Source organism: Nycticebus coucang, chromosome 14, assembly GCF_027406575.1.
Source record: "Nycticebus coucang isolate mNycCou1 chromosome 14, mNycCou1.pri, whole genome shotgun sequence".
Classification (NCBI taxonomy): Eukaryota; Metazoa; Chordata; class Mammalia; order Primates; family Lorisidae; genus Nycticebus; species Nycticebus coucang.
The window spans coordinates 52,242,025-52,254,044 of NC_069793.1; the positions used below are offsets into that span (position 1 = coordinate 52,242,025).

Sequence of the window (12,020 nt, forward strand, 5' to 3'; positions counted from 1 at the left end):
TGCCAGACTCTGCATGTGCCAAGTCCAACGTTGAACCAGTGGCAATGGTAGGGGGGTTGAGGAGGGAGGAAATGTGGGGTTGAGGGGTGAGGCTTGAACTGGAGATGCACCATTCCCTCCCTCACTGCCCACAATGGACTCCCAGTGAGACCTGAGGGGTCCATAAATGTAGGCACTTAGAGAAACTAAGGCACAGAGAAGTGAAGTGATTGTGCAAGTGTCCAGTGGTGGCCCCTCTAAGAGTTCCCTAAGCCTTCCCAGCCATTCTGTGAAAGGCACATTAGCCTGGACTTAATACCCTGAAAGCTGTTAAAATGGCCCATTACATCATCATTTGATGGCCAAGCCTGGCTTGGGAGATAGGATTGAGAAACAGGGGGCGATTGTCCTACCACAACCTGGGAGCCACAGGAACAAAGCCACAGAGGTGGCAGCCAGAGGACCTGGGGTTGGCCCTCCCAAAGCCAGGCCCATTCAAAGCCACTTGCGCCCCTGGTCCTCTGCGACAGAGAGGAGAGAGCACTGGGCTGGGAGCCAGGACCCCAAGCCTTTGCCTTCTTACCTGTGGCTCTGCTCCCAGTCAACCCCATAGACAAATGATACCCTTCCTATACTGCACGGCCCTGCCACCGGCTCTAGGTTTTTTCTAGGAAGTATTGCTTTGCCTTCTAATGCATTCTTTTATTTACTTCTGTACACATTATTGTTGACTGTTTACTTCCTCCTACTAGAATGCAAGCCTCAGTAGGGCAGGACTGTCACTCTTCTTCACTGATGTATATCCCAAGAGCCAGAAGTGCCTGATGCTGAGTTGTCATGCAATAAATCTTGGCTTAATGAGTGACAATGGTTTTAAGCTGCCTGAAGAGCCTGATGGAGACACAGCCAGGGGCCTCAGTGTGGCGTGAGGTCCCATGATGTGACTGGGACATGCCCCCAGCAGGCTTCCTCCTGCCCTTGCCTAGAAGGAAACCAAGTCAGGGGCTTTGGGAAGTGTGGTAGCTTTTCTTGCCCCAACTTTGCCCTCAACTCTGAGCAAGCAGTGACTAAGCCAGGCCTTCCTAAATATGGAAGAGGGGCAGGGACAGGAGAAGGCCTTGCCTGGCTCCACCCTGACGGGCCCAGGAAGCAGAAGGGGGCTGAACTGGAGAGAAGCAGGTGCCAGCCCCGCAGACCAGCCAGGAACACAGGAGCCCTCCTCCCTCCCGTCATCCCACCAAGGGTGCCGATGACCTTTTCCCACAGCGAGAATTCCCCCTGGGTAAGGCTCCTGTCCCTAGCTGGGCAAAAAGACTATCCTGGACCCTCCATGAGGATGATGACCAAAATGCCTCCAACCACGTAACTTGCTGTAATGTAACACAGGGACTATTTTCTTACTGTGGAGAAAAAACAAAGGCCCAGGTAGGTCGGGAGACTTGAGGTCAAACAGCTGACTCAGGGCTGACCTGGAACAAGATGCTAGGTGTCTTGACATTGTACTACGGCTATTTTCAGTGGCACTGAAGATTGGCAACAGTTTTTCCCCTCCATGTTGCCCTTCTGGGGTTGCCCCTGACACCAGGGGTTGGCCTTGGAGAAGTGGGTTTGGTGAGATTCCTTGCTGCTTTCTTAGGGAGCCTACCCATATTCTTCTCCCTACAGAGGTAGGGGCCAAAGGGGTGGGACCCCCAGCTACATACCAAGAGGCAGCTGAGTTTTCACTAATGCAATAGCATGGGGTAAGTTTGTGCATCAGCCTAACAGCAAGGGAGCAAACTGCAGTCCCGCTGGCAGGAGGACACTCAGCACAGCACATCAAGCCTCAGTGGGAGCCAGAGAGACGGGATGTGTTCAGAGGAGCATGGTCTGGGGAGGGACAAAACACCACGCCTACTTCAGGTTCCTTTCTAGACTCGTTCATTCCAGAGGCCACACTTCTCAGAAGACTGGCCCTCTTGTGCCCTAGCCTGCTGCTGTTCCCGGCACAGGAGGTGACAGGAGGGACAAGCAGAAAACAAGAAAAGCCCTAGAACCCACATTTAAGCAGCATCCACAGGTGCACTTCATTGTGTACTGAACCCAAATTAGCTTCCTGCCTCCCGGCTTCCTCTAAGCCCAGCCCTGCACCGCAACCTGGGTTATCCTTCTAGAACACAGAGTGGACCCTGTGGGGGCTTACGATAGTCCAGAGGATAAAATGAAATTCCTGCACACACAGAATGGGCTCACTTTTCACTCTCCACACCCCCCCCAGATGCCTTTATCCCCAAGTTCAAGTCACACCCAGGCATTCTCCTTTCCAGATCGCGCCAGGCCTGTCTGCCTGCCTCAGCACATGCCAGCCCCTTCTTCCAACACCCTCGCCCTACACTTCTCTCTAGCTAAATCCTCCCACATAACTTTCAACACTCAGCTCCCATGGTACCTCCTCTGTAAATCCTCCCCAGGATTCTCTCCAATCTGTTCCTACCACCTTGCCCTTTACACCACTTGTGGAATTAATGAATAGTATGGGATTAGGTTTGCTGTGTGAAACTGCCATTTTGTTAGGCCAGAACCAGCCAAATACTGGGAATTTTAAGTAGTAAAAACGGCACTTATTTCTATGCCAACGTGCTGTTTCCCATCTACATCGCAGTGAGGGAGCTGCAGCATCCTCCTCTTTTGTTTTCTCAGCATCTGGCGCAGTGGCTGGCACGCTCTGGGTACCCAGTAAGGGCTTGCTGAATGAGTGAGCGCTGTCTGGCAAGGTTTTGTGCCTTGTCTGTTCTGCTGTGCTCAGACACAAACCCCAAACTGAAGCCAGCACCATTGTAAAATATCTTACAAATTTTCAGCCCAACCAAGCCAGGCTTTAGATATTTGTCTGTGCAGGTCAAGCAGAGCGTGAGAACGTCTCAGAACATGCAGGATGGGGGAAGCAAAGTATTCGGGACAACTACCTTTCTGGAAAGGGAAGCAGAGTCAACAGTCGCCGGAGAGGAAGTAGCAGCTGGGTCAGGAGACGGAAGGCAAGAGGAAGAAGACGGAGTTTGAGCGTGAGACAGGCCTTTAGAGAGTAGTTTATTCTGCACAGAACAGAAACAGAAGAAAGTAGGATTATCCCAGGGGCACGTGCAGTGACGTGCCCTCGGGGAAGCAATCCCAGGCCAGGGCACTCAAGGGGGTGGGGGACGTGGAGGCTTCAGTCTCAGAACAACATGGGAACTCTGTCTTTGGAGCTAAGCAGGATTACCTGGCTCCTGGTCACACTGCATTCTGCTGTAACTATTCCAGTTCCCTTGTCACACCAAAACGACTTGCACAGAGCCAATCTGTTCCCGCCTACATCCGCCCAGACACCAGCACTAATTACTGAAGCCCTCGTCCTGGGGCTTGGTATGAAGTAGCAGCTGCCTGCTTAGGAAAGGAGAACCGGGCTGCTCTGGGGCAGACGGCCACAGCAGGGGCCTCTGCGGCCACGGCAGACACCTGTGCCAACCTCTTGGTGTGGAGGGGACTGAGCAAAAGCAAGAGGAGGCGCGTTCTAGACACAGGTTTGCAAAAGTGAGGGAGGACCTCACACATGCACCCACCTGCCTGTGGGACCTCATTATCAACACTTTCCTCTCCCTGTGAACACATGCTCTTTTTTTACCAGCAAATTTCCAATTACGTAACTGGCTTGGAGGGGGCTATACTTTCTATTCCAAGGCAAAGCCGTTGTTTTTGGCCTGGCCTGGCCTCTAGGGCAGCAGAAGGCAGGATTACAGCATGTGGCTGACCTCATCATTCAGGGTCTCCCTGGATCAGAGACACAGGGTGATTTCTCCACTGTGCCCCCAAAACTCAACCGGTTTGCTTTCACCTTAAAGGCACTGTGATTCTGGCAACCGAGTGGTGTTCCCTCTTTGTGCTGACCACTAGGAAGCTCAGCATCGCCTCCGAAACTGTCAAGGTCCTATCAGCACATCTTTCTCTTTGGTTATGTTTTCCGTTGACCTGAGCTTCTGTTCCTGCCTAGGTTTTCCCTTTGTGATGACATATCTACATATTTTGAACCTTCTCCTTTGGACCTTTTTTAGATGCCAGCTAAAATTCTTTAGTGGCTTGAAAGATGAATAGCTCCTCATGCTGTAAGAGGAGGAGGAAGAAAAAAAAAAATCAAGCTCCAGAGACTGATTCATGGTCATCTGGCTGGGTGTCCAACCTTTGGGTTCCTGGGGGATCTTGAATGCTCCCCGGGTTTACCTGTGGGAAATCCCCTTGTCCAAACATGGAAGCGAGGTGGGCCGCCTTCTCCTTAATGTTCTTTTTGTGAAATTCCCTATTGGCCAAGTTCTGTGCCCTCTTCTGCAGTCAAGATGAGAAAGGAGAAAGAAAAGACAAGACAGTGACAGAGGCCGTTATGGGGGCTTGGCAGGCTCCCACCCACAGCAGGACGGGAGATAGTGGGCAGGAGGAGGAGGGAAGAAAGGAGGCCACTGAGAAACAGACAGGGACAGGGCAGAAAGTGAGGCTTTCACCTGGAGAATCTTGTCCTCCACTTGCTGCAGCCGCCGCAGCACTCCAGAAAGGGCCTGTGTCCCCTGGCAGGGAGGGGACAGGGCAGCAAGATTCTCTGGCTTGCCCAGCTGCAGGTCAGACTTGGCTCTGGCTCTCCAGGGCCTGCTTGGGCACTCGCCACCTGCAGACACTTGATTGAGCTCTCTGAGCACGTGCCCCGTCACAACCACAGGGGGGAACTGGGAGAGAGGGAAAGTTAAGCTTCCTTCTGTATGGTGGCCCTTTCATTGACCTCAACTGCAAGGAATCCCCCATGAGGACCAGAGGCTAAGGGCACAGCAGGTGTCACCCTAGGAAAGATTCCAGAGCCTCAGGTGTTGATCTCCCAGCACCTGCATCAAAATCGCTTGGCATCCTTGTTAACAGCACATAGTCCGGGGCCTCACTCCAGCTCCCCTGAATCAAAACCTGTCCAACCCTGTTCTCAATCCTAGCTCCACACCAAAATCATCCAGGGTACTTTTACAACAGAGCCAAGTCTGGGCCAAATGCCCAGAGATTCTGTTTTGATTGTGCTGAACTGGGCATGAGATGCTGACAGTTTCTAAAGACCTTGTCTGGTGATGCACAGACACAAAATCGATGTGTTATATAAACACTCACCTTACTCGACCTCTACCACCCGGAAGCAACTCACAATTTCTAATGCTAACCAGATGTCTTTGAAATTTGTGGCCAGTAATAGTGATTGCGGTCAAATTCCAAACCCAGAGCTGCTAGCTGGAATGAGCCACAGTGGGTGGCTGCCAGCTGCCTCTCCACCCGCCGCACAGGTCCACAGCCGCTCTGGCACCAGCAAGGGCATCCCTGATCCCCAGCCTCCCCCCTGAGAGTGGCCAATGGAGCCCATTCCAACATCACTTTTTCACTGATTTGGAAATCAGCCTATTCTAAAAGGTCTACAAATAAAGCCTTATGGCACAGGCATCACACAAAGGACCCTATGCATCACGGTTTGGTTTCCCCCAAGCAATAGCATCAAGAGCGTGGTAGTTTGTCATTCGTGATACTTCTGGCTGGCAGAGGGCCCAGTAGGAAGTATTTCACGATGCTGCATTCTTGGTTATTCTTACCTATTAGGGTGGTGATCTCAAGTGTGTCTGTTTTCCTGCAGAATGTGCCATCAGCCCTATGTGAGGTGTGGGAGAACCACTGACACCACCCCTCTGGACTACAGCCCACCCTGGTGTCACTAAACAACAGCCACCAGAAAGAGCCCTACCTGCCTTTTCAGAGGAGGTGATGGGCTGGGTGTGGGCTCCTGCAGTTTGGGGCCACGAGAGTGGGCAGGAGGGTCAGAGGACGAGCATAGGACCGGCTTACCTATCCCTGAGACATGGCGCTCCTAGGAGAAGGGCGAGTCCGAAAAAGCAGCCACAGGAGATATGAAGGAAAAGGTGAGTCAGATTGAGACACTTGGAAGGAGGAGAGGAGGGAAGCAGGGAGAGGCAGAGAGGGCGCTGGGCCCAGCCGGGAAACGTGAAGCCTGGCTCTCTGTCCATGTCAACAGCAAATCTTAGCGTCTCCTCCTCTCGGACAACGTGTGAATCCCAGGACGGCCCTGCTTTTGGCTCAGACACCAGGCCCTGCACGGGCACTGCCAGAGCCCAGGCCAGGCCAGAATGGCCAACCTGGGACAGGAATATTCTGTGCTTCAGGGGGAACAGAACCCTCGTCCACTCTCTGGGACTATGAGGGCCGAGCCTCCAGGAAGGGAGAATTGAGAACATTTTTGGAGAATTGTAAGTCTCAGAAAATAACTTCCTTGTAACAAAAGCATGTCACTTCTCGGGGAAGGTCAGTTAGTCCAGGAGTGGTATGGTCTAGGTTGAGATCATGGGAATGCCTATGATCGCCTCTAATGCCAATTAATCAAGAGTCTGTCCTCCTGAAAGGAGCCTGATTCTGCCATGTGACAGGTATTCTCCACTGAATAACCAAAGTCTTCTTTCCAAGCTTTTGTAATGTGACAACAACATTCCAAAGGAGATTCAGAAGAGCAAGTGAATGAACCACAGGACACAGACCTCTGAGCATAGTCAGAAGTCTGCAGCCCACACCACTTCTCAGATTCATCCCCTCTGGGCTGGATGGGTCTTCTCAACATTGACTTAGGCTGGACTCTCCCAGGTAGCCAGCACCTCAAAAGCTCCCCCAAGCTATACCACCTCAAAACTGGCTGTGAACCAAGTCATGGTTGGGAAGTAAAACCAAGTTAGGAAGGGATGACTTTAATGCAGAACAGGTGCCAGCAAACTACGGCTGGTGGGCCAAGTCTGTTTTTGTAAATAAAATTTTATTGGGACACAGCTGTGCTCATTTGTTTAGGTATTGTCTATGGCTGCTTTTGTGCTACAGTGGCAGAGCTACATACTTGTAATCAAGCAAGTATGGCCTCCAAAGTATAAGGAATTTGCTATCTGGCCTCTTATAGAGAAGACTGCTGTCCCCAAACCTAGAAGGAGACTGAGACTCATTTCACCAGGCCTGGCTGGCGTATCTGAAATTAGTCACTAGCCTGAACATTCCACTGACTTCGGCATGTTCTGATCACCAAGAAGGCAGGTCCAGGGAGCACTTCGCATGACTCACCTGCTTCAGGAGCGAGGGGTTCCGAGTGTTCTCCTCAAACTTGGCCAGCAGCTGGTTTGCCATGGACTTGACTTTGTTCTGATTTCCACCTTCCCTACTACTGCTGCCCTCCTGATTGGAGTCCAAGCTACAGGTAGAAAAGGTTGAAGGCTGCAAAGGTCAAAACAATACATTGGTGGCTGGATCCTGGTACCCAGATGTCAGGGAGGGGGACGAGGACTCAGGGCCTGCGACTAGTTTGCTGAAGAATGACTTCCTCTATGGTCTGAGGAAGTGGGGCGGCCACTCTGCAAGACAGTGTTCACAGGACACGTGCGTCCAAATGATGGGCACAGTTAGAGTTGGGAGCCAGACAGGGTGTGAGTCCTGACTCACTTCCTCGCTTGTGACCCTGGATATTTAACTTCTCTGAAGTTTCTTCATCTGTAAATGGAAACAGTCATCCACTTCACATGGGGATTGAAAAAACCAAATATGATAATGAAGTGTTGACCAAAATTGTTTTTAAAATACATCCTGTGGCTGCAAAGAGGTGAAGAATGTGGGGATGAAGGAAGCAAGAGGGGTGTCCCTCAGGCAAGGCATAGGCTCTGGGCCTCCTTCTCCTCTCTACCCCCCACTTCACCCAGTTCTGCTCTGTTTTGCTTTTCTAAAACCCTTTTAATTCAGAAGTAATTTTAGGTTTACACAAAAGTTGCAAAGATAGCACAAATTATTCCTGCACACCCTTCCCCCAGTGGCCCCAAATGTTAACATCCGGAATAATCATGGTACTGTTATCAAAGCTAAGAAATTAACATTGGCACAATCCTATTAACTAAGTTATAGACTTAATTCAAATTGCACCAGTTTTTCCACTAACATCCTTTTTTTTTTTTTTTTCCAGGATTCAATCCAGAATTCCACCCCACATTTAATTATCATGTTTCCTTAGTCTCCATCTTACTTTGTCTTTTATGACCTTTGGAGGATACTGGGCAGCTATTTTATAGAAAGTCCCCCAATCTCAGTTGCTCTAATGCATTCTTATGATTAGACCAGGGTTATGCATTTTGGGGGAAGGCTACCATAGAGGTGTAGAGTCCTCTCCTTCCATCACATCAGGGTGCGTGGTAGGAACCTGACTTATAAGTGGTGGTATAGACTTAGATGCTTTTTTTTTTGCTGGGGCTGGGGTTTGCACTCACCACCTCCGGTATTTGGGGCCAGTGCCCTATTCCTTTGAGCCACAGGCATCGCCTGACTTCGATGCTGCTTTATAAAATAGAGTTCCATATGAGATTTCCCTAGCTCACCTGCTAATAGCAAAAATTGTGAAAATTGCCAGCGTTCAATAAGTATGTTTGTTCTCCTGACTGTGGATTCTTTTCCGACAGATCCCAGAAGTATAAATGGTGTTGCCACGCCAAATGGGCAGTCAGCTTCCCAAGGACATCATGAATTTCCCTCGCGGAAATAGGCATTCTCAAGCCAACAAGTGTTCGCTCACAAGAAACTCATGGGAAGAGGCCATCTACCGTCAATTTTTAAAAGAAAAGAGCCCTAAGAGTAGCAGCCCCTGGGAAACCTTGTCTGCACAGCCACTCTGAAGTGTCGGACAAACACGAACCAAAGAGGCTCTGCCTACTTCAAAGGGAAAGGTAACTGTCACATGGGCCTGAATAAGAAAAGGGCATGTTTCCTGGGGTGATCACTGTTTGTGCAAGACCAAAGCCGCCAGGACACTGGGCCACAGGGGCCGGCACTTTCAGACATTAACGTGCACGTGAATCAATCTTCAAAAGCAGATTTGATTTCGGGAGGTCTGGGGTGAGCCCTGAGGATCTGTGTTTCTAGTAGGCTCCCAGGTGATGCTGGATGCTGGTGTTGCTGGATCTTGGACCCTGCTTTTGAGTAGCACGAATTTAGAAAGAATTACTGCTTTGTTCAAGCTGACTTTAAGCGAGACCGTTGCCCCGGAAAACAGTCCATGGCAATCTCAGAAGGGGCAGATGCAAACCGGATTCCTTCCCGCTGTACCTCCTGTACCACCAACCACAGAAATGGCCCAGAAACCCCTCAAATAAGCCAAAGATGAAAGGGAGGACAAGGCATTCATCTGAGACCTAGTGTACCTAAGGGGGCATCCTGGGAGGAGGCAGGAGCCAGGGGCAGGCACGGAGGGTGAGAGGCAACACGAGAGCTGGGAAACGGAACGTGCCCCTGTTAGGCAGCCTCTGCTTCCTCCGCTGAATTGTCTGCCTATTTGCTGCTTCTTGTTGACTCCACAGCCGACAGGTGGGGAAGCAACAGTTCTTGAAGAAATCACCCAAAGAAGTTCTAGAAAAATGTCCAGACAAGGGTGATTTGAACTCATTAGATAGAGCAGAGTTTCCCTTGGAGCATCTCTGCAGATGGGAGGAGTAGGCAGCTGCCCTCCTCCAAGGTAGGCCTCCTGGTTCTGCTCCTTGTACTTGTTATGAAGTTCACTGTTGTGCGGTGGAGCAAGTCAGACGTGAACAGTGATGTCATACGAATATACAGTGATAAAGCCTCCTCGTCCATATGAAATAGAAAAAGACTCTTCTGAGTCCTATACGTCAGGCATCGACATACTACACAGATTTTCCTACGTGGTTCTAAGTCCTCATTTTGACAGCATCTAAAGCTAGCATCTTACACTTTGTTGGCAATATGTATACCGGTGGAATTAGAATGGCTTTTACAAAAATAAAGTATATACATAGGTCACTACAAAAGTTCTGAGAAAGACTGTGTCATGGTCTGTTATTTCACTTCCAAGAAACACAGTCAGCAGTGTTTTTCCTGATGGGCCTGCACAAGTTTCAACTTGCTTGGCTTCTCTGTGTTGCTGGGGGACTTCATTTGTTTCTGTCCATGTGGCTGTTATATAGCTTGACTTTTGTGTATCTTAAAACTTTTGTAATGATCCATGTATCTCTGTTGTCTTCAAAGAGTTGCCTGGGGAACAGGAACTGATAACTTTTTCTGGGGATTGATTCTTCAGAAGCAGGTTAGAGATTAATGCTCTTCTTTGACAGAATAACCTGTAATTTTATGCTATCACCAGAAGGTGGCACTTGTGGGCACGAGGACATTTGCTTTGAAGACCAAAAGCACAGAAAACAGGAAAGAATATAAACAAGGTCTGGGAGAAAAGGGGACTGCTGGCGCCTCTTTACTACGTACTATTAATAGTGATTACATATTTATTAACAAATGTGACAGCATCCTCAGCATGTTATACGGATCATCTTACTAATCTTTAAAAATCCTGTGAAGATTCGTGATTGCATTTCACAGATATGAACCACACCCAGTGGGGTTGTGTTTCTCAAAGTTACACAGTCGTGAAGTGAGGACCAGAATCCAGAATGTTTTTCCCTCAAGCTAAGCTTGGAACCCAGTGGTTCATGAGACAGGACAGGAAGAGGGCCAGGGCTGCTGCCATGGTCAGGCAGGCTCGTGGCCACTGGTGGTCAGAAAACAGCCTCTATTTAAACTGACACTGTGCTTACAAACCTCTTCCAGGTTACTGAAGCCTTTCCGCCTTCGTTTGTTCGGGTCACTGTCACTGATTTGGCCATCCACCTGCAATGGACGAGAAAGGACCATGAGTTCAGGGGCTGGCAAGGACTTCAGCCCCACTGAGATCCCAGAGGCCATGGGGCTGGCCTGGAGGTGGCACTACAGACGTATTCTCGCTGCAAACTGCTGCCAGTCTACAGGCAATCATGGTAATAAGTTACCTTGCACTGTGATGAGTGCTGCCACAGAGTTTTGTTCAGGCGTGGTGGAGGGAACCTTTCTCTACCTGGGGAGCCAAGGGTTCAGTCAAAAGGGGTGGGAATTCCATCCCACAGCAAAAGGAGTCCCTGTGACAGGGCAGTCTCCCCTCCAGTGTGGCCTGGGGCTTAGAGGAGTTGAATGAATCGCCCGCTGGCTCCTGCAGGGGCTTCCTGTAGAGACTGCTTAGGGCCTCTGTGCACCCTGGGAAACTTGACTACGAGAAGGTGCTTCCACTCAAAGGGATTCTCAGGGCCCAGATGGGCTGTCTAGGGACTTGATGGGCCAATTAAGTCTGCAGTCCAGTCATATCACAGCTACTAATAAACAATATTTTCATTTCAAAGAAGCATTAGATAAAGCCTGGTGACTAGTATGACCATACAACCCAGTTTGCTCAGGGCAGTTCTGATTTACCGTTCCCACCCCCCACCCCCAGCGTAATTATAAATAATGCCCTCTTCCATCTCAAAGTCCCCTGCTGTAGACAGTACATTATGTTGCCCTATAGCCCTTCACAGTCCACTCTGCTGCCTGAATCTGGACATTTAAATCCGAAATCTCAGCTCTACCCAAACCATCACATCACCCCTGCAAGGCTACCAAGGGCTTGCCTGCTGTCAGGCTTCTCTTCTAAGACATAAGTTAGTGGGACTATGAAACTGAAGTCATGCTATGGGCTGGGCTGGGGCTGAACTTGGCATCTCCTCTGTTCCCCATGGGCAAGCCTGACCTTGACACTGGGCTAGGGTCCACCTGGGCTCCTCTATCCCTTTCTGAAGTTAGACCTTTCTACGACCAGAGTCCAGCCTCTGGGGCCATCTCTAAGGGCTAGCTCTCTGTAAGGAGCCCCCTACCCTATCAGAGAGGCCTGCTATGGCAGGTCCAGTTTAAATCCTAGATTTCTACCACTTTGGATACAGTGGGAAGGGCTACAAGCTACCTGCTCACCTCACACTAGGCAAGTAGCCCAGTAAGCACCATAGATCCTAATTTACCCAGTCACAGGAGGATTCTTTCACCTCCTAGTTGTTCTAAAACAAAGAGTATGGGTGCAACAGTGTACAATCCACCATGTCCCCTGCCTCCAGCAGAAAGCACCTGCTTCCCTGGTT

General features: G+C 50.0%; 1 protein-coding gene across 10 annotated transcripts in view; it reads right to left on the reverse strand.

The window, feature by feature from the left end:
• MICAL2 (microtubule associated monooxygenase, calponin and LIM domain containing 2) overlaps positions 1–12,020 on the reverse strand; it is a 231,702-nt gene that overhangs the window by 95,369 nt on the left and 124,313 nt on the right. For 7 of the 10 annotated variants that reach the window (XM_053560668.1, XM_053560664.1, XM_053560667.1 and 4 more), the window contains 2 exons: positions 10,642–10,710; positions 7,120–7,269 (listed from right to left, as the gene is read on the reverse strand). In XM_053560668.1, coding sequence (XP_053416643.1) covers positions 7,120–7,269; positions 10,642–10,710 — 219 coding nt within the window. Of the gene's footprint in view, positions 1–2,924; positions 3,051–4,212; positions 4,315–4,487; positions 4,707–5,749; positions 5,873–7,119; positions 7,270–10,641; positions 10,711–12,020 lie in introns of all 10 variants that reach the window. The other 3 variants (XM_053560662.1, XM_053560670.1, XM_053560669.1) reach the window with 1 other exon arrangement.